This window comes from Populus euphratica, unplaced genomic scaffold (genome assembly GCF_000495115.2).
Source record: "Populus euphratica unplaced genomic scaffold, PopEup_1.0 scaffold2207.1, whole genome shotgun sequence".
Classification (NCBI taxonomy): domain Eukaryota; kingdom Viridiplantae; phylum Streptophyta; class Magnoliopsida; order Malpighiales; family Salicaceae; genus Populus; species Populus euphratica.
In genome coordinates, this window is record NW_011502043.1 from 4406 (window position 1) to 27042 (window position 22637).

The 22637-nt window shown below is 33.9% G+C and overlaps 1 protein-coding gene across 2 annotated transcripts; it reads left to right on the plus strand.

Annotated features, from left to right (window-relative positions):
- The first annotated feature begins 1335 nt into the window (after positions 1-1335).
- Positions 1336-11921, plus strand: LOC105118772 (Tetratricopeptide repeat (TPR)-like superfamily protein). Of its 2 annotated transcripts, none has more exons than XM_011016801.1 (19): positions 1336-1446; positions 1527-1601; positions 1801-1920; positions 2032-2072; positions 2148-2359; positions 2560-4436; positions 4677-4889; positions 5006-5647; positions 5726-5961; positions 6053-6263; positions 6382-6537; positions 6973-7130; positions 7252-7444; positions 7733-8124; positions 8581-8761; positions 9252-9481; positions 9932-10595; positions 11003-11081; positions 11312-11921. In XM_011016801.1, exons 1-19 carry the CDS (start codon positions 1444-1446, stop codon positions 11545-11547), a joined length of 5919 nt encoding a protein of 1972 aa, XP_011015103.1. In that variant the 5' UTR covers positions 1336-1443; the 3' UTR covers positions 11548-11921. The 2 variants fall into 2 exon arrangements, with proteins under 2 accessions (XP_011015103.1, XP_011015104.1); XM_011016802.1 differs by having other exon boundaries at positions 11318-11921.
- Positions 11922-22637: the final 10716 nt, after the last annotated feature.

Consider the following 22637-nt stretch of genomic DNA (forward strand, 5'->3'; position numbering starts at 1 on the left):
ATAATAAAATTATGAAAAAACCTTATTAAATTCTTAACAAACATCCCAAAACAAAATAAAAATAAATTTTAAGTTTGGAGTTAACGATGCTCACTTACCTTGATTTGTTTGATGAAAAAAGAATTAATTGGTAGCACTATGCTTAATCTTTTTGTTTGCAATTTATATTCTTATTTTTAAATTATAGATTTGAGTTTTGATATTTTATGAGTTGATTTGAGATTAATTTATGGTTAGAGTTTAGAATTTGTGCAGGGTAAATTCAATCAAGGGGTTTAATCATAACACAATTACTATTTACATTGGCGGGTATAATAAATCATTAATAAAACCACGATGATTCTTATTAGCGGTTATGTGAAAATGTAATGTTTTCTCAGTACCTTTTTAACTAATGCTTTTACTTAGTTTGGTAAAACACGGACATTGCATGTTGTTATGGTTGGGGACGCAGAGGCCTCGCGAAAAGTTCACGACGTTAATAAAAAATTTCCAGGAGAAGGCTCCGCTGATGCATCAGAACTCCTATGAAACGAATTGAAATATTCAAATGGGCAGTACCAGAGGTCACGCCACACTTGCTACAGAATAGGATCTGGGGAAGATGGTCTCTGCTCAAACAATTCTGACATTAAAAGAGGAAAACTACAAAAATGATGGAAATACTTTTATCCAATGTCTCTGGCCTTCCATTCCTCACCAGCAGATAATGACGGAAGGAAACTAGGAATGATGAAAGCCATTCTCAAACAAAGCAATACCAAGCCCAGTGTAGGATTCCCAGTAATAGAATAGTTCATCACAAACCTGGTTGCGATCAAGGATATCATCAGTCTTGAAAATCCATATCTAACAATCTTCTATTCCGGTTCAGAATCATCTTTCTTCAATTGTATAGTAAAAGCTAGCAGGTATATATCATCAAGCAAATGGGGATTTAAGATTCAGAATTACCAACAATATAACAGATGAAAAAAGAAATAAATACAGAAGCAGGATACGGTATCTCCACTCCATACCAGCCCTTTCAGTTCGGAAACGCGAAAACCCGTTTGCAGAGGAAGTGTTTCCTCCCCCAACAATCAAAACATTACCGTCGCCATAAGCTGGCCTGCTGCTACTGAACTCAACAATGTAGCAGCACGCACATGGGAGAGCATAGCAGAGCAATCTCAACGAACGACTGCTCGTCTACTGAATATCCATTCTGATTATCCTAGAAGACGGAGAACAGAAACTAAATGGTGCGTTTTGGAAGCAGAATGACGAATAAACCACAATTTGTTTCCGAGGGGGGTTTATGAAGAAGCCCATAATAGTAAAATCACAATGCCCACTGTACTACTAATTAAAAAATACGCGACTAAACGAACCCGCCTAAAAAAATCTGAAGCAGAGAAGAAGAAATCGAAGAATCAAGACCGTAATCGCGAGAGCTGAATAATGGTAGGTTAATTTCTTGAAATTATTAGCTTGATTAATCAGCGATTAACGCTGTTATTTAATGAAACTTTGGTGTTTCTCAGTTCTCTATTGCAGCCATTAACGATACTGATTCTAAAGAGCAATGGGAACCCTTAGCCCCGACTAAAGAAGCCCAGGCTCGTCTCTCTCTCCCTCCCTTTACTCTTGAACAATAAAGTAATAAAGTAACATTTATTTACTCTAATTACTACACATTCTGTTATTAAATTTAATGCACATATCAATTGTTTTTTAAAACCTAATTTCATCGCAAATTGGGTGATTTTTTTTCTCTTTTTTTTCTTAGTAATTGGGAGGTTGAATTGCAAATTTCAGGAATTTCATCTTACACAAAATTATCATGATGGGCTGCTTAAATTACAAGCGAAAGAGTATGATAAAGCATGCGAGTTATTGGAATCGGTTTTAAAAGATCCGTTAATATCAAATGCTCAGGTATTTTTATTTATTTTTTTGCTTTTCTTATCTGAAGGCTAATTTTTAAATATGAATTTGTTCACCGTGCTTGCGTAGATTGTTAAGCATGTTGTTTATTTGTTCTTTTAGGCTGATCGTAATGCGAATGATGGTCATTTGCTACAACTCAGGTCTGTATCTGTTGCATTTTCTGTTAATTTTTTTGGAGGGTTATATGATATGCTATTGATTTTGTTGTTTTGTAGATTCTTGGTGCTGAAGAATCTTGCAACTGTTTTTCTTCAACAAGGTCCTAGTTATTATGAGAGTGCTCTTCGCTGTTACCTTCAAGCTGTAGAGATTGATACCAAAGATTCTGTTGTCTGGAATCAGCTGGGAACATTATCTTGCTCGATGGGTTTGTTGAGTATTTCACGTTGGGCGTTTGAGCAAGGGCTTCTATGTAGCCCAAATAATTGTAAGCAGTTATCTTGTTGTTCCAATGTTCTATAATTTGTTGCTTGGCCAGCGTCCAAACTCTTTGTTTGGTGTTTGTTTGTGTTGATTGTTTGGATATATCATTCATTCTTAGTGTTTACATGTTACAGTTTTCAGTAAAATTGCTTTATTTTTTTATGATGTGGACATGTTTGTCTTCTCTCTTTGTCATGCATTCAGGGAATTGCATGGAGAAACTATTGGAAGTTCTTATTGCCATTGGTGATGAGGTTGCATGCCTTTCTGTAGCAGAGTTAATTTTGAGACATTGGCCTTCACATTCTCGTGCTTTGCATGTCAAAAATACTATCGAAGAGTCGGAGCCAGTTCCATTTTCTCCTAGAGGTATAGATAAGCTGGAACCTAAGCATGTCAGACTTAAATTTCTTGATAAGAGAAAAGCAACTGATGAAAATCTTGATGAGGGTATTGCATGTAAACGGGCAAACCACAACATAGAATTGCTCCTACCTGAAGTTTCATGGGCAGCTCTCACTGATGCCATTCTGGAAATTTTACTTAAACTCAATGGTTTTGGTTCTGAGATGGGGGGTGATACAGTATGCAGATCAGGGGATATCAGGTTAACTATAAACATGCCTTCAAATATGGAAATCATCATGGAGTCTGTGGAAAAGAAAGGGTCAAAATCCATCCCTAGCATTCAAAGCGTGTCTTTTGTCGATTGTAACTCTGAAAGAGCCAGCAGTGTTAAGGAAAGGGATCCAAATATTATTGATGAACATCCTCATGAGAGGCGGAGCACTCGTCTTAGGAGTCGTAAACCAGGAAAAGAAGAATTGGATTTTGATACTAGAAAGGATCTGGCCAAAGTCGTAGTTCAGCTCATAGAACCTTTCATAGTTAAAAATGAGGATTCTGATCTTGTGGGTAGTTGTTCGGTTCCATGTTTTGATCAGGCTAATTCATTGGATACGGAACACAATGATGTGGCTGATTTTGTAAGGGAAACTTCAAAAAATTATGGTGCTTACCATATGGGCCATTTGCTTTTGGAACATGCTGCAAGCAGGATCCTTAAGTATCAAGATGCGTTTGTCAAATTCTTGGAGTTGGAGAGGTTGACAAGACATTGGGGGAGAGATAGGACGCCTGAATGCTGCCTTTTTCTAGCTGAACTATATTATGATCTTGGATCGTTACCTTCAAATGTTTCCAAGATGTCTGAATATTTGTCAGAGGCTTCCTATCATCTTTGTAAAATAATTGAATCAGTAGCTTTGGATTATCCTTTTCACTTGACTCATGTATCTGGAAATATAAATTTCTCTTCAGATAAGATTTTCCAAGATAGTGATGAAACATTAAAAGAAGGCACCGGAGGCTGGGATTCACTTTTAAACATTTCCTTATTGGAAAACAAAAGTTCCTTCTGGGTTCGGTATTTCTGGTTGAGTGGGAAATTGTCTATCATGGATGGAAACAAGGCAAAAGCTCATGGAGAGTTCTGTATTTCCTTGTCTGTTTTGGCAAAGAAGGAAGTAACAAACGGTGCTCCATCAGTCTGTCTTCCACACCTGAAGATTGATAAAGAGTTAACTATAGACAGGATTCTGCATGGAATTAATCTATTGAAGCTTGATCTCTTGCTTGAGAAGACGGTAGGAGAGATGATTGAGAAAGAAATGTATTCGGATTGTATAGACTTGCTTGCTCCACTTCTATTCTCTTCCAAGCATGTTCACCTCAATGTATTGCCATTGCCTGCTGCTGATAAGAAAGGTGAAGAATTTACATGCATTGAACTTTCAGCATTAGATACATTAATTGAAGCATGTGAGAAGGCAAAGCCAATGGAAATTGAGGTATGTTTGAAGAGTCACCAACGGAAGCTGGAAATACTCTTGATACTAGCTGGTATGGATGGATATGTAACCTTCCATCAGAAGTCTGAGTTAAAGGCATACTATGCCTCTGATATAGTGTCAAAAGAAAATCCAGAGAAGCACTGGAATGACTTGGTGATGGAGGAAGTGAAAACAATTTCACAATGTGTATCACAATTCAAGAACTTTCTGGGTCCATCTGTTGATTGTGTAAGTTGTTTATAAAAAGAAATACTTTTTTATGGTCTTTTTTATGTCAAAGAACAGCAATTTGTTTCATCAGTTCAGACAAAATTTACAGTTTATAGATGTTTTCTGTACATGATGCAAATGCAGCTTGTGACTGTATGATTCTGTTGTTTTGAGTAATGGCTCTTTTCACCTCGTGCATAGTTATCATTATTTCCATTGCTACAGAATCATGCAATTGTGTATATATTATGCTTGCAGAATGGAAAAATCATTCCCTTTGGCATTATTGGCGACATTCAGTCTTTGCTGCTGGCTGTCATGTGCCATATTGCAAATTACTTATCTAAGAAATCTTCTGTGCCAGCGATTAGTGAAGAATTAGAACAAAAGCAAATTTGCTGCTTTGTTGATGCAGGCATTGCATACTGCAAGCTTCAACATCTCGTCCATACCATCCCTGTTAAAACCCAAGTAAGCTATACTTTTCTAATGTAAAATTAAACATTGGATGTGAGGGCATATTAATCATTTGCAATCTTTTCTTCTTCTCATATTTTTTTTCTTGAATTTCTTATTTCCAATGCTAGGTTGAACTAATTGTTGCAATCCATGACTTACTTGCTGAGTATGGCCTCTGCTGTGCTGGCGGGGATGGTGAAGGGGAGGAAGGAACATTTCTTAAATTTGCAATAAAGCATCTCTTGGCATTGGACATGAAGCTCAAGTCCAACTTAAACTCTTCTAACATAGAAGCAATTGAACATGATGACAAGCTTCATAGCCCAAACAAAACATTTAAAACTGAGACAAAATTAAATACATTGGGTGTAGAGGGGGGTGGAGCTGAAATCAATGAAGTAAGTGCTACTATGAGTGATGGTTTTGGAGGGATTTCTTCCAAAGATGTATCATCTCCTGCAGGCCTAGAGAAAGACCATGCAGATTTAGAATGCAGAAAAGAAGGTGGCAATGAGGGGAAGAACAAAGGAGAGAAACCCATAGAACATATCAATGAACTTAGTGAAGAGGAAAGAGAGGAACTTGAGTTACTAATTGATAATGCTTTGGATCAGTGCTTTTTCTGCTTGTACGGTCTCAATATTCGATCTGATTCTTCCTATGACGATGACCTAGCCACTCACAAGAATACCAGTCGTGGAGATTATCAGTCCAAGGAACAATGTGCTGATGTCTTTCAGTATATATTGCCATGTGCAAGAGCTTCATCAGTAAGTACTCTCTCTATCTCTCCTCTCACCATTTGTATAAGGTCTGTTTTAACACGGTTGTGTGCATATGCATCTCAGAAAACTGGATTGGTAAAACTTCGTAGGGTGTTAAGAGCTATACGCAAACACTTTCCACAACCGCCAGAAGAAGTTCTTGCTGGAAATGCAATAGATAAATTTTTAGATGATCCTGATTTATGTGAAGACAAACTGTCAGATGAGGCTGGATCTGAAGGGTATCTTGAAACCATAACAAAGGTAATATTTCCTGATGCAGGAAGTGTCAAACAGCACAGGGCATTGATGGTCAGAAGGTATTTTCTTACTCATATAAGATATAACTTCTTTTTGAGGTGCACCACCTTTAAAGAATGAGCTAACTCCATGAATAATTTACTTATTCAGCTCCGAGCCATATTTTGAAGTGTATTGCAACTTGTATTATTTCCTAGCCCTTTCAGAGGAAATGAATGCAACTGATAAATGGCCAGGCTTTGTACTGACCAAGGAAGGGGAAGAGTTCGTACAACAAAATGCAAATCTCTTTAAATATGATCTACTGTACAACCCTCTACGCTTTGAAAGTTGGCAACGGCTTGGAAATACTTACGATGAGGCAAGGTTTATTTTAGTGTCAGTTTAATTTTCATTACCCTGAAAACCAAAGATAGCTGGTGTGGTTTACAGTTTTTTCTAGACTTAGTTTGAATGCTTTTTTGTTTTCACTAAAGCAGGAGGTAGACTTGTTGCTAAACGATGGAAGTAAGCACATAAATGTGGCAGGGTGGAGAAAAAATGTTACTCTACCTCAGAGAGTTGACACAAGTCGAAGGAGGAGTAGGCGTTGTCTATTAATGAGTTTGGCTTTAGCGAAGACACCAGCCCAGCAGGTTTGTCCTTTCTCAGTATTATATACGAGGGGCACCAGATATTTTTTTTTTCTGGTTTCTAGACTGTTTCTATAGTTATATCCTTCATTTCTTAAACTGGATGGAGGTGCCTTAATCTATACAGCAGTTTGCTGTGCATGTGGCTTGTTTGAGATGGGACACATTCTCATGGTTTATTTGAGGATGATTACATGATATCACACTGAAAGCTCTGAAGCAACTTATGATGGATTGTTTTTGAAGTATTATTTAGTGCCATTCCATCATCAACTACTTTCATTTAGGAAATCCACATTAAACATAAACAAAGTACATCTTATTAGACAGAATGCATGTCCAGCAAGTTTACTGAACATAATTTAAAGTTTCTACCTTGATGATTTGTATTCTTGGTATAATTTGTTTTAACCAGCTTGGAACTTTATCTGTCTCTAGTGTGAGTTACATGAGTTGCTGGCACTGGTCTGCTATGACAGCCTTCAGAATGTGGTACCTTTTTATGACCAAAGATCTGCCATACCGTCGAAAGATGCAGTATGGATGGCATTTTGTGAGAATTCATTGAAGCATTTTAAGAAAGCTCACACACAAAAGTAATGGATCCTTTCTCATATGATATTACTGTTTTATGGATCCTTTTTCATACGATATTACTGTTATTTTTTTTTTTTTGATGTTCCTATATAGACTTTATAGAATTTGTTGATGTTGCAGGCAGGATTGGTCGCATGCATTCTACATGGGGAAACTCTGCGAAAAGCTTGGATACTCATATGAGACATCACTATCATATTATAGTGTAGCTATCGCTTTGAATTCATCAGCTGTGGATCCTGTCTATAGGATGCATGCTTCTCGCCTAAAGTTACTTTGCAAATCTGGAAGACTGAATCTGGAGGTTTTAAAGGTTTCTTCTCTGGCCTGCACCTTCCATAGAAACAGACTTCAAAGAGAGAGATTCCTATTTTTTATCACTAACTCCTTTTCTTATCCTTTTGGACTTGTTTTCCAGCACATGTTGTGCTTTTGGATTGAACTGCAATCACTGTACTTGTGTTGTGTGTGTGTTTGGCTTCTTCGTGATGTTTACTTGTGTTTCAATGGTTATCATCTTACAGTTCTAGGAATTACACCATATTTATATTTATCAGATGCCTGCATATTATCTTTATATTGTATCTTTTCTTTGTTACAGGTCCTTGCAGAATATTCCTTTAATGAATCAACAAAGGATTCTGTCATGAGCATACTTGGTACATTTGCACCTGAAGTGTCATGTTCAGCAGATAATATTGAGGACAGAAGCACTGAGGAAAGTTTTGAGAGAAAACATGAGGAATCAGTTCAGTTAGAAGAGGTGTGGCAAATGCTTTACGATGATTGCATTTCTGCTTTGGAAGTTTGTGTTGAAGGCGATCTCAAACATTTTCATAAGGCCAGATACATGCTTGCACAAGGACTGTATAAAAGGGGTTTGAATGGTGATTTGGAGAGAGCAAAGGATGAACTTTCTTTTTGCTTCAAATCTTCTCGCTCGTCCTTCACTATAAATATGTGGGAGATTGATGGGATGGTCAAAAAAGGAAGGTATTAGTTTCTTTATTCCCTACCTATTTCACAATTATTTGTGCAAAATTTGGGGGCCACATAGACTTGAGATCTAGACAAATTTTCCTGGTGGTTTATCACTTTGTAGAGAACATGGTCTCACTGCTATTCCATGGTTCATCTTGAAGGCTTTCTTGATTTACCAGCAATAGTAGCATGGAAATTACGTGAAAATTATTCATGGGGAAAGAAGAACGCCATTTGTGAAATTGATTTAGAAATGTGAAAGGGCAGTGTCCTTCAAATCCCAACTTTATCTAATACATGCAACAAATCTTCTCACTGAAATTTCCCTAATTCATTTCATAAAACATCAAGTCACTTTGTCTCTTGGTGGTATCAAAATCCCCTTGATAATTATCATATTCTAGTTGTTGTTCATCTTGCTGTTAATGCTGATGCGCACTACATTTGTTTATTGTATTTGGATGTCAGGCGCAAAACACCAGGTTTTTCTGGGAACAAAAAGGCCCTTGAAGTAAACTTACCAGAAAGTTCCCGGAAATTTATTACTTGCATTCGGAAGTATTTGTTGTTCTATCTGAAATTGTTGGAAGAAACTGGAGACATTTGTACACTTGATCGAGCATTTATATCTCTAAGGGCAGATAAGAGGGTAAAAGCTCAACCCTTTTAAACATTTTTTTCTTTTACATTGCCTGGCAAAAGCCATGCCTGCTTCCATTTTAGTCATCCCATCATATCTAGGAAACGACTTCACTAATGCTTGATTGTTGCAATTAAAATTGTATATCAGAAAAATGTTCATACTTTCGTTAACAACACCATCAATATAGACGTGGCTATACTTTGAATATCAAAGTGCTCTCCACTGTTATATTTCTGCTCTCTTAATTTTTTCATTCATTTTGTGTTAAGAGTGTAGGAAATGGAATTCAAGCAGGATTTTTTTAATTATTGTCAAGGGCTCTGCATGCAACTGCAGAGCTTGTTAGTTATCTCATGCCTAGCCAAATAATATCTTCCTATCATTATTAACATAGAAATTCCTAGGCTTATCTATGTTATGATTTCATTCCATGTTCCATGTTCCATGATCTTTATTTGAGTATTCATTTTGGAATCTAATTTCAATTTAAATCCAGTTTTCGTTGTGCATTGAAGATCTTGTACCAGTAGCTCTTGGGAGGTTTATCAAGACCCTTGTATTATCAATATCTCAAGCTGAGACTGCCGACTCTGGTGTTCCTGGCAACTCTGGTCATCAGCTGGAGAAGATGTTCTCATTGTTTATGGAACAGGGGAACTTATGGCCAGAGATATTAAGCTTGCCTGAGATCAGAAGCCCAGTAATTTCTGAGAGCAGCTTATATGGGTAACTAGAATATTCGTTAGATTTTGTCCTTATCTTTTATGGTGAACTTCTTTTGGCTTCTTCCTTTATAATTTTGTTAGTGGTTCATCTAGAAATGAATTGTTCAACTTAGGTGTTTACTTGTGAAGATATCTTATTCTTAATGACTTCATCGTAGCATTATGTGCTAACCTTTGTCATAATTTCAGATTGCCAACTTCTCCCTCGAACTGTCTAGCAAGGTTTTTTGAAAATTTCTGTATCATTGATACCCTATTAATCACAAGTCTTCTATCAAATTCTTAATTGTTCAGCAATATAAAATTTAGTTATGAGATGTCAGTATTCTGACTCATATCAAGATAACTGATGTTTATGAATTTGTGTTTTTGGCATGGTATTGCTAATTGTTATTCGGCCTATTGTCTTCTCTTAGTTGTACCTGTCTAAGAATTTACTACCTTGTTACAGATATCTCCACAGATATATTGCTTCACTAGAGGGGAATGGAAAGCTTGAGACACTTGAAGCAATAAATGAGAAGATTCGAAAGCGCTTTAAAAATCCCAAGTTGTCCAATAGCAACTGTGCAAAGGTATGCAGGCATGCGTCCTTTGCCTGGTGTCGATCTCTTATAATCAGTTTGGCATTGATCACCCCCGTACAATCTGGACTCCAAAGTGAGATACATGCCCTTAACTCATCAGATAGCAATCTGGAAAGTAGTCTTTTGCTCTGTATTGATCTGCAAACAAATGAGTTATGGAGTCAATCATTTGAGGATTCTACCTACTTGGGAAATCTTGAAACAAAATGGAACCACATGTTGAGTAGAATCAAGAATATAGTGATTAAGAAAGTTTCAGATGAAAATATTGAGACTGCTACCTCTCTGTTTAGGAGCTCTTATAATTTCTACCGTGAGAGTTCCTGTGTAATGCTCCCATCTGGTATCAACCTTTGTTTAGTTCCATCTCGGCTGGCAGTACAAGCCCAAGTTCAGCCTAACTTGGACGGAGTTGAAATTCTTGATCTTAGCATTCCAAGGAAGCTTCTCTTGTGGGCTTATGCACTATTGCATGGCCGTTATGCTAATATCTCAGTTGTTGTGAAGCATTGTGAAGAAAATGTGAAGGTATGGGTGCTAATGTGCTCTTCAATGATGTTTTGTTTGGCATGCCAGAGACTGCATTCATCACATATGTAGTAATATGGAATCTACAGCTTATATACAAAGATAACTAACGTAAGAAAGTAGACACACAACTTTCATTAGTTCAAGTCCCTAGACCATTGAATCCAAGGGTGATGGACGCGGAAAAAATGCACTTGTCAGTCTTAGATTTCTAATAAACTATTCTGCATGAAAACATGATCTAGGACATGATTTTCTCTGTTTGGTGGTGGCACGTAGCCAAGGGAATAAAAAAGGGTTCATTTGCAAGGTCAATAGTAGATTGAATATTTTTATAGTCAAAGAGAAAATTGACTGAAATTGAAGTGGACACATGCATCATGACCATTGTGGTTGTGTTTTTGCAGTCAAAGATGAAAAAAGGACCTGGAACCTCATTTGTGCCATCCAGTGCAAGCCTGCCTGCCACTACCGTTATTCATACAGGTCATTTACTCACCTTATAAAGCCACAAGCTCAATTTTCTTACTCAAGCTCGCATAAAATTTGTCTTTAGATTAGTGTGTATAGCTTCCCTCTTATGCATCTCACCTCTCTCAACAAGATGTTCATGGTTCCTCGTCATTGAAGCTATCTCCTCCACAGCTCAATTTACATTTGCATATCAGATTTTCATGCATCTGCATGCTGATGGTGGTTTTCAAATCCTATGTCAGCTACAGGTGGTGGGAAAGATAGTGCTACTCAAGGTGGTAGCAATGAACCAGAGGTGCCTTTGGTGAACGTACCAGTGATTGCTGTGACATCAGTCTCATTATCTGAGGGTGATAGCATACAGTGCACAAATCCGCCACTAACTTCTGATGAGGGCCAAAACATTTTATTAGCTACTCCCCAGCAAAATCAAGATAACAGCACCCCTGACGGAAGGAATTTTGCAGTGAATGAATGAAGAGATCCAGATAGTGCTGCCTTTGTTTTTACACTGATTGTTGTAGAAAATAGTCCATGCATGCCAGCATTGCTTCTTAACACCCTTTTATAGAAAGGAAAAGAGAAGATATGAAAGAAAAATGTGAGTAAATTCCACATGTGACTCAATTTTAGGACCTGTAGAGCTTGTGTAAAGAATCAAGCCATGTGTTGTAATTTTTGCTTGTGTAAATAAATACAAGATTTAGCTTTGTTTGTTGAGCTTATTGGGTATCGGTTGATATTTGTAACTTGCTAGGCTGGACTAGCCAGCTTTTTACGATGGAATTGGATCATAAAGCCTTTGACAAATCATCGAAGAATACGAGCTGGACAGATGCTTTGATTTCTCCATCCCATTGTCTTACTTCGAACTCTCATCCTCTGTTATTATTGAAAGATTCCAAATCAATGTGATCACAATGCTTCAAGACAGCAAGGACATATATAGAAGGGACAGAAAAGAGGAATGGAGACAATAAATCTGTCTTTATGATAGTTTTTGAGTGAGTTCTTGTTTTTTTTTTTAAAGCATGAGTGACACAAAAAAAAGAAATAAAAAAAGACTGGCCATGGTTAAGAGGAACAGATGAAAGGTAAAACTAGAACAAACAGATACTTTAAAAAGAACAACATAAATATTTATTTTGCTATAGCGGTTGAACACTTGGCCATCCTATGGTAATTAAGTGGCTTTATAATTGTAATGCGCTGCACTTCATGTCAAGCTAATTTTTTTTTTATGTTTACACCAAAAGAAATAATTTGACTGTATTATTGAACTTGATTTCATGAGTTAATCTTAAAACTTCTCAACCTAATTTCATATATAGTCCAAACTTTAAATTAAATTATATAAGAGTTATGTCGATATGACTAGTCAATTTTATAAATTTAAAGAAAAAATAATTTGAACAACTAGTAAAAATATGATATGATTTTAAAATAAATTAATGGTATTGAGATTATAACATATTGTATCACACCAAATCTGTGATTCAAGTCATGAACTTTGCTAGATTTGTTATACGTGTGCAGCGTCACAATGATGTATCTATTCATGATATCTGAAAATCAAGAAATGAAATAATAAATTCTTGTATTGTATTAATGAAAAGAGAGAATGAGAGTTTACCCAGTATTTTGGTTGCTAAGAACCCTAATTAGTCTCGGAGATGAGGCATGAGGACTGATTGTGTAAAGGAAAGGTATTAACATCCAAGATACACCATATCTAAGGTAAGCTGTATTGTTTAATTATCTGATAAAAACTAAAGTATTTTTAGGTTATCTAATTGTTAGTCTTAAAAGGAGTTTTTGGTATAGAGATCCTTATTTTATTAGGTATATCCTAACCATTCTAATGTCAACAAACAAATAATTAACTCTTATTTAATATTAGAAATATGTATAAGTTCGTAATCCCAAATATTAAAAGAAAATAAAATATTTTTTATTGATATTTTTGAAATATTGTCCTAATTCTTATAGCCTTAATAAAATGATTATTAAAGCTCAAAATGCATGCTACTAAATATCAATTTTTTTTGCATGAAAATATGACATGAAATCCTTTTATATTTTTGAGAGACTTGACCATTTACATGAAAACAAGATATTTTTTGTTGTTTTCCATATATATATATATATATATTACAACATTTCAGATAAAACTGGGTATTTTAATACAAGATTTATATTTTTATAATATAAATATACAAACCATTATTAATCAAAATTAATAGAAAAATACAAGAAAATCAAAAAATTTTCTAAAAGGATTTTTGAATTTTTTTGTATTTAATATATAATATAATATAATATTATTATTATTATTATTATATATTGGGTTAGGCCCAACCCAATTATGTTAGGCCCAGCCCAATTATGGTTGGGCCGAGATTGACCCAAAATAAATTGGGCCTAGGTTAGCCCAAAAGAGAGACTAAGCAAAGGTTAGCCCAACAGAGGTAGGCCAATATTGGCCTAAAAGGGGGTTGGGCTGATTTCAGCCCAATAAACTCTATATTAAAGGGGACGGGGCCAGAACTGATCTAGCTCATGAACAATGGCTCTCCACTATTCATTAGCAAAATAATAGAGATGGAGAGTGGCGAAGAAAAAGGAGGAGGAGGAGGAGGGTGATGGAAAGTTAGCAAAATAATATAGATGGAGAGTGGCGAAGAAGAAGGAGGAGGAGGAGGAGGGTGATGGAAAGTTGACTTAGCGGTGGCTAATTGTGGTGCAAATGGTGGTGTTGATGGTTCTTCTTCCAAACAAGGTGGTTATGTACTAGGGAGTTGCTTTGCCAGTCGACGGTTCTTCTTCTCTATGTGTTTTTTCTCTATTTTATATTTTTTCTTCCTTCTCCATGTTTCTGTTTTCCTTTCCTCTTTTTTATGTCTCTTTGTCCCTCTCTGTTTTTCTCTTTCATTTCTATTTTTTTCCCTTTTTTCATTTCTTTTTTTGTTTTTGTTTTTCCTCCCCCTTGTTCTCTCTCTTTCTTTGTCGTCCTCTTTTTCGTTCTTTTCCCTCCCTCTCCTCCTTTCTATTTTTTTCCAATTCTCTCCTTTATTGTCTTGTTTCTTGTGAGTCTTTTTTTTCATCCCCTAGTGATGGGGTATTTATAAGGGTAGGGGGAGCGAGAGCTACCCTACCTTTGTCCAGTCATGGTGATAGGGTAGGGTAGCTAGGGTAGCCTTTGTGTAGCTGCCTTAGAGTCACTCAGAGGGCTTGTCTCCCTTACCTTTTTCATCATTGTGATAGGCCATAATGGGGTGTAAGCTGTGTCAGGGTTTGTGGGCAAGTGGAAGAGAGAGAGCATGAGAAACAGGTGCTGTAAAGAAGGGGAAGAAAAACCTTCTTCCTGAGCCTTTGGGCATTAAGGGCAAAAGAAGATATATAGTGTTGTATAAAACAACACTATTTTGTAGGTTTTTATATGAATAGAGAATGAAACAACATCTTTTTGTACAAAATGCATTATTTCATTTGAACAAAATAGTGATAAAGAAAGCCTTATTTCCAAATCATTCTTTGTTTTTTTGATTTATTGAATCACGTTCTCAATTGAGCTTTTGATTTTCAGAATAAGTTCAATTGTGTCCCTGCCAAAATCAGATGTTAGCCCTAAAGTTGGTAGTCTTTTTCATTTTGATGATTTATCTCGAATTTATGCAATTTAACTCCTAATTGACCATTAAACTTTTAAATTTTTTTAATTTGGCCCCTGATTCTCCTCAATTGGGTTCTTAGAGTTTGACGCCTTTTGCAAAATAGTTCTTAGCTGTGAATTTCTTCAATTTAGCCCTTAATTGACCATAAAACTTTGATTTTCTTGCAATTTTGCCCCTGATTTCAACCAATTTACTTCGTAAAAATTAAATTTGATCTCTTAAAATTCTAATCTTCTTAATTAAGCCCAAATTAGGCTCTTAAACTTAATTTTTCACCAATTAAGCCCTTAATAAAATTAATTTGATCCATTTAAAGAATAATTAAGTCCTTACACTTGATTAAATCCTTTAATTGGGCTCAAATTAATTTTTAATCATAATTAAACTTTAATTTGGCCTATGATTAAATGAAATTGGCCTATTAAAAATTTAATTATGCCCTTTGACTGGATTTCTATATAGATTCATCTAATAATCATTTAATTTCACCTTGGATTTGTATTATTTCTTTAGTATTGAGTATAATAAGGTACAACTAGGCTTCAAATTTAATCCAAAATTGTAGCTTAATTTTTCTATTTGTTTGAAATCCTCCTCGACTTGCTTTCTCTGCGTTGTCAGTTTTTATTTTATTTTTTTATTTTTGTTTTGAAAGGGAAAAAAGTGAATTTGCAGAACAACCAAAAAATGAGTTATAACAAGACTCAATAACTATTTTTAAACTATTTTATATTTTATTATATGATAAAAAATTAGATGCTCGCAAAATTAAGCACCAACTCAATGTTAGGATTCTTGTTTAAGAGCACTATAGCTCAATAGAAAGCAAACTAAAATAAATTATGAAGCTCAATCTCCAATTAATTTATATGGAAGATGAAACTGAAAAAAAAAAGTCATTTAAAAAAAAAACATCAGCTCAAGTTGACCCACTAAGCCCGTGACCAATTTATAGACTCTTTTAGGTTTAATAACTTTGTTTTAACTTGTCAAATATGCTACTCGGGTCATGCATTCATTTGGGTTTAATAATTTTATGTTTTTTGAAAGTATCTTTTATTTAATAATATGATAAAGAAAAAAAAGATAGTTGTAAAACTAAAGACTAACCCAATGCTAGGACGTTTTGTAAATTGTAAGTATTATTTTCAAAACAAAAATTCATCATGGTTAAAAGTAAATTTAAAATAAATATGAAAACAAAGTAGTATTTTGTATACTATTGAAGATAAATAAATTGATAAATATGATAAATTTATATATATATAAAATGTATTAAAGATCTTAGATCTTGGAAAACATAAATTTTATGTTAAGTAAATATCCATAAGTTTTTTTTTCCATATATATATTAGGCATATAATAATTGGGGGGTAACCAACATTCCTATTAAAAACCTATCATATGACATGAGAAACATGATAAAATTGAATAATAAATGAAATATAATGTTAATTTTTTTATATATTGCATTTAAATATAAACCCAAGCATATATATATATATATATATATACAACGGACCAATAACCTAGCATCTAATCCAACAAAAAAAGGCCTAGACATGTTTTCGGCTTATGAGTCTAGGCCTGAGTGCCTAACCTTTTTTTTTTTTTTTTGAAAGGCAAATGACATGTTGACAAGACTAAAAGATTGATGTTTTCTCTCAAGTACAGGAGTGTCGAAGTAATAAATAATCTTATAAGACTGGGTTTGAATCACAAAAATGTTAATTATATAAATTATAAGTAATGATAACAAGAACAACAATAATAAGTTAAAGAGGACTTTGAGATGTGACACGACTAAAAGATTGATGTTTTCTTCCATGTGTAGGAGTGTCAAAGTAATAAATAACCTAGCAAGACAGAAAGAAGAAAAAGAAGAAAAAGAAGAAGTGGATGAAAACTTTGAGATAGAAGATCAATGTGAGGATTAAATAATGATAACAACAAATGTCAAGGTTAAATGATCCATTAATGGTATTTCAAATAAGTATAAACGTTTTTTATTACTCAAATGGAAACTATACACAAAAGAGGTTCCAATCGAATTATAAATGGTTAATATGATTACATTAATTATCTAATTTGAATAATGCTAATATTTACAAATGTTATCAGACGTTTATGATTACAACTTATGTTAACAACAAATCAAGTTCCTTTCATAGAACAAGCGTCAGTTACACCATACAGTTGGGTTATGAAAGTGTCAAGTATTTGTTGTACTAAGTTTTATACAACATAAGTCTAAATTAACCATTTAACAAGCAAAGTATTAAGAGTGAATAAGATAATAAATACAAAATATATTAGTATCAAACATTAAAGTCTATGTTAAGTTTATGCTATACTTATTCTTACACCATTAGTGTAATCTTGACACTTTGACATAATAAACTTAGCTAAATATAATGAAAAAAAACATTAATAAATAAGATAAGAATATAAATAAGATAAAAGTTAACTAAGTAAAGCAAAGGAAATGAAAGGCATAAACAAGATATTAATGAAAGCAAAACTTAAGCATTGTAAAAATACAAAGAGAGAAAGCAAGAACATGATCTTGATATGAAAACTAAGATGTTTAAATGCATGAAAAATGCCTCCTTTTATAGTTGAAAATTGAAAACAATTGATTTGATGACTAATTGATGAGTGGTTGGCTAACTCTTGACTTGGTGACAATTCTTATCTTTTTGTGTGAATAAAACATTATTTATAATGTCAAAATTTGAACTAACCTTCCATATGAAAATTCTAGAAAATTATCTCAGCTTTCCAAAAAATAAAAAATTAAGGTCATTTGGACTTTTAACACTTGAAATATGGGCTGAACACTGAATAGTATCTGGGCTGTAGGAAAGATTCGGACTTATATATTGTTGCTAAGATTTGGACTTAACAGAATTGAGTCTTGACTTCCACATGAAAGTTTTAGGCTTATGTCTTAGCTTTTCATCCATATAAAGCAGACCTAAATCTAAGATTTACAGCTCCAGATATGACCTAATTACCAAATAGTGTTCTAATTTAGACTGCACTAGCATCTCTTTTCTAAGTTTGACCCTCTCTTTGTCCTTTCAAATTCAATCATCAATCAATCCTTTCATTTATATGATAGGTCCACATTTAGGATGAATAATTACCATAAATTAAAGATACCTTATGGTATCAGACTTGTTATTATAAAATATGCTTTAGTTGAGGAGTTATTGATACTTTAAGTGCAAAATAATGATATAAAACCCTGATAAAAATATACTTTTGAGTACTAATCACACCCCCCAACCAGCTTATTACTAGTTCCTAGTAATCAAAGCGTTAAAATAGAAAAACAATTTACTAGTCCTTAGCTGAAAGAAAGAATGTTTTTATTAGTTCATTTTCTTAAACTTTTCTATGTTTTTACTATCATTATTTTATTTTTGTTTTTTGTTTTTGTAATTTATATACTATCCCTTTCTCTTAGTTGTTATCTTTAACAAAGAAAATAATAATGTAATAATCAAGTGTGCAACCTATAATCATATGTTAAAGTGTGTGTATGAAAATGAAGGTTTAAGAATACTTGTTAAATGAGTATATTAGCAGAATTAAGTGATAACAATGTGAGGGTTTATAAACTTGAATATTTTAAAAAGTATTTTGATAGACCTTGTTAAGAATGTTTAATAAGATACATCTTAAGAGTCATTTTAACAAAAGAACTCCTTTACTCTGCCATCCTAGTAACAACACTTTTGCTAATGGTTTATGAAATAGAAAACACAATTAGTTTTTTTTTTTTTTTAATATCAATTACTACCCTTTCCTCCCAACCAAAATGAGACATTGTCCTCAATATTCTAAGGTAGAAAGATAAAGTATAGAAGACATCACCTAAAACAACGACTATTAATAAACTTGAAATACACTTAAGAAAAATATAAGAAACAACAAAATACAAAATAATATACTATTAAGAAAACCAAAAGACACTAGGATTCACAAATGAAGGCTCAAATCCAATCTAAGCTTTTTACGACTTTTCTTAGTTGACCAATTTATGCAATTCATGGAGGGATCAATTACAGGAGTGAAAAATTATAGTTGTTCAATCAATTATTCAGCAGTAGCAATAGAGATTATAATTTGTTGTGTTGAAGATGTTACAAATTCATGTTCCACAGTATGATCAAGAAAAGATAATAATTTATTATAAAAACCATTAACATTTAACAAACCTATGAGTTTATGGTGAATATATAGTTGGGCTCAAGAGAAAATATGAAAGATCTCTTCCAATATATGCAGATCACCTGATAAGGCAATGAAGGCATCAACGTGTTTAAACATAACATTCATTTGATCAGACATTGTGGAGACTTGTAGTTCCTCTCGAATTGTTTCTCTAGTGATCTCTCCTTGTGCTAAAGCTTTGGGGACAACCCTCGAAACTTGACTACCTCCTAAAAATATAGCTATTGACACATCCATCAATTAACCCAAGGCTGCCTCCCCCATACACTAAATGAATCTTTCTCTCAGTTAGTACTTGACCAAGATAATTTGCTGATTCTAAAAACTCTATTTCCTTTTCAAGACTAGATCTACCGAAAACACAAATGTTTTTTCTGTGATGACTTAAGGACCCTGCCATTCCTACACACTTTTATATTTGTTGAATGTATAGGTTGAGTAGAAATGAAGGGAAGAAAGAGATGATTTTATAGATAAGAACTTAAAAATGTAATCATATCCCTATTATGTAGGCCAATTAGAGTCTCACTCTCTCTCTTTATCTATCTATTTTTTTATATAATATATTTTTTTGAAAAAAAACATGTGTATGTAAAAGTAGTTGTGATTGTGGCTCACACCTTCCATTGGTTTTACGTCCAAGAACAACTTAAACGCCCTTTATGGGTCGGGGATAGACTTCCCATTCAGTTTTTTTAAAAATTGACAAACAAAGTCTTTTTTAGTTAGATTCCCAAGACTAAGTCGATCATGTTCTTTATGAAATTGTGGCCATAAATCATGAATTATACTATACACATCTACACTAGGATGCGTCTCAAGAGTTAATAGGAGATTATCTAAAGACCCTTTACTCAGGTCATCCTTAATGAATTGTATTTTATCTTCATGGTTTATAGATTACATTTCTAAAGAATGATATGTTGCATTACAAGTCCATTTGGCATATCTGTGATAGACTTTCAGTAGTTTTGCATGACGTTTCTTTGCAAAAGTGCTTTTACCTATTCCCGGCATGTGTGAAATGAAGGAATTGGAGGACTCACCTGATAATTGAACCTTTGCTTCTATTAGCCAACGAACATCTTCAGGAATTTCATGATTTATTAACAACTTCAATCTTGCACATCTAGCATGGTAAATCTTTTAAATCGCATTCTGAGATAGAGCAAGAAAATACTTTATTAATTTTTCAAGAATGATATCTATTTTTAAATGAGAATTGGAGAAGAGATTCAAAGAAGTGAGAAAGAGCAAAGAATTGCATAAATATATATACATATATTAGTTATTATGGGAAACTAAAAGAACCGACTTAAGTTATGGAGTATCATCATCCGCCATTTGATCGGGGTGAGAGAGATTAATTGACACGATAAAAAGATTAATGTCTTCTCCCAAGTGCAGAAGTGTTGAAGTAATAAATAACCTGGCAAGACTGGGATCGAACCACAAGGAGGTTAATTGTATAAATTATAAATAACAATAATACAACAACAATAATAATAATAACAATAACAATAATAATAATAATAATAATAATAAAGAAAAATAAGGAGAAGAAGAAGAAGAAGAAAATAACTTTGAGATAGAATATTAATGTAAGGATTAAATAATGATAATAACAAATGTCAAGGTTAGAGGTTCCACTAATGGTATGTCAAACAAGTATAATATAAACTCTTATTATTTAATTGGAAACCACACACAAAGGAGGTTCCAATCAGATTATAGATTGTTAACATGATTACATTAGTCATCTTATTCGATTAATGCTAATACTTGTAAATCTCGTCAAGCATTCATAATTATAACTTATGTTAACAACAAATCAAGTTCCTTCCATAACTCAGGTGTCGGTTATACCATATAATATGAGCTATGAAAGTGCCAAACATTTGTTGTACCAAGTAAGTGCCAAGTATTTGTTATCCTAAGTGTTATATAACATAAATCAAGATTAGTCATTTAACAAGCAAAGTATTAAAGAGTGAACAAGATAACAAATACAAAACATGTTAGTATCAAACATTAAAGTCCATATTAAATTTACACTATACTTATTCTTACACAATTAGTGTAACTTTTTCACCTTGACATAATAAACTTAGCTAAACATAATGAAAGAAAGAAAAATAAATACACAAAATAAGAACATAAATAAGATAAAAGTTAACTAAGTAAATGAAAGGAATAAACTTGATATTAATGAAAGCAAAACATAAACATTACAAAAAATACAAAGAGAGAAAGCAAGAGAATGATCTTGATCTGGAAACCAAAATGCCTAAATGCATGGCAAATGCCTCCTTTTATAGGCCAAAATTGGGAACTATTGATTTGATGACTAATTGATGAGTGGGTGACCAACTCTTGACTTGGTGACAATCCTTATCTTCTCTTGTCTGCCCAAAACGTCATTGATAACATCAAAATTGGAGCCTCTTGAAAACATGAAAGTTGTAGAAAATTATCTCAGCTTTCTTGTGTAAAACATTTAGCTCATTTAGACTTCTAGAACTCCAGATATGGGCCAAATACTGAACAGTGCTTGGGCTGGAAGACAGATTCAGGCTTCTTTGTTGTTGCTACAATTTGGACTTGAAAATAGCCTTTTAGATCTTGGGCTCCATATGAAAGTTGTAGGCCTATGTCTCACCTTTCCATCCATATAAAGTAGACCTAAATCTGAGATCTACAGGTCCAAATATGACCCAATTACCAAACAGTATTCTGGTTTGGACTGCACCGACATCTCTTTTCTAAATTTGGCCATCTCTTTATCCTTTCAATTTCAGTTCTTAAATTCATCAATCAATCCTTTCATTTATGTGATGGGCATGTATTTAAAATGAACATTTACCACAAATTAAAGGTATCTTATATTATTAGATATATTATTATAAAACATGCTTTAGTTAAGAAGTTATTGATACTTCAAGTGTAAAATAATGATATAAAACCTTGATAAAAATACACTTTTAAGTACTAAACGCAGACTCTTAAGCCATTTGTAGACTAGCAGTTATGCGTTTTTCTCTAACACGAAGCTTACTCTTGGTTTTGCGACCCGTGACTCATCATAAACCAACTCCATATTTTTACGGTTACAATATAAAGCTATATCCAATCTAGCCTTGATGTTGTCCTTTGTCTTCCCCTTCACATCCATGACAGTGTTGAAAATGTTCTCAAACATGTTATTTTTGATGTGCATGACGTCAAGGTTATGGCGGAGCAGATTGGTCTTCCAATAAGAAAGCTCCTAAAAGATACTTCACTTTACCCAATTATGGGTCAAACCAAAACCAGGAAACTTTTGCTTACCTGATTGAAGGCCAAACACAATGCCACCGTACTCTAAGACAACATCATACAATTCTTCACTAGAAAGACGCGGGGATGCAACATCTTTTTCAACTCTGCCAACAAAGAAATCTTTTCTATTCTTTCTGTACCTGTGATTAAGTGGCAAGAAGCAATGGTGACAGTCAAAAAAAGAAGCTTTGCCTCCATTTGCTAACATGAATGCCTTGTTGTTTTCCATGTAGTATGGACATGCGAGTTTCTCATGCGTGCTCCAACCAGAAAGCATTCCATAAGCTAGAAAATCATTGATAGTCAACATCAAAGCCGCCCTTATAAGGAAATT

Bases quoted from the DNA above. Each gene is read 5' to 3' on its own strand.
- LOC105118772 (XM_011016801.1), top strand. The intron at 1,602-1,800 runs GCTCGTCTCTCT...TGCAAATTTCAG, and splicing joins CCCCGACTAAAGAAGCCCAG to GAATTTCATCTTACACAAAA. The intron at 9,482-9,931 runs GTAACTAGAATA...ACCTTGTTACAG, and splicing joins TCTGAGAGCAGCTTATATGG to ATATCTCCACAGATATATTG.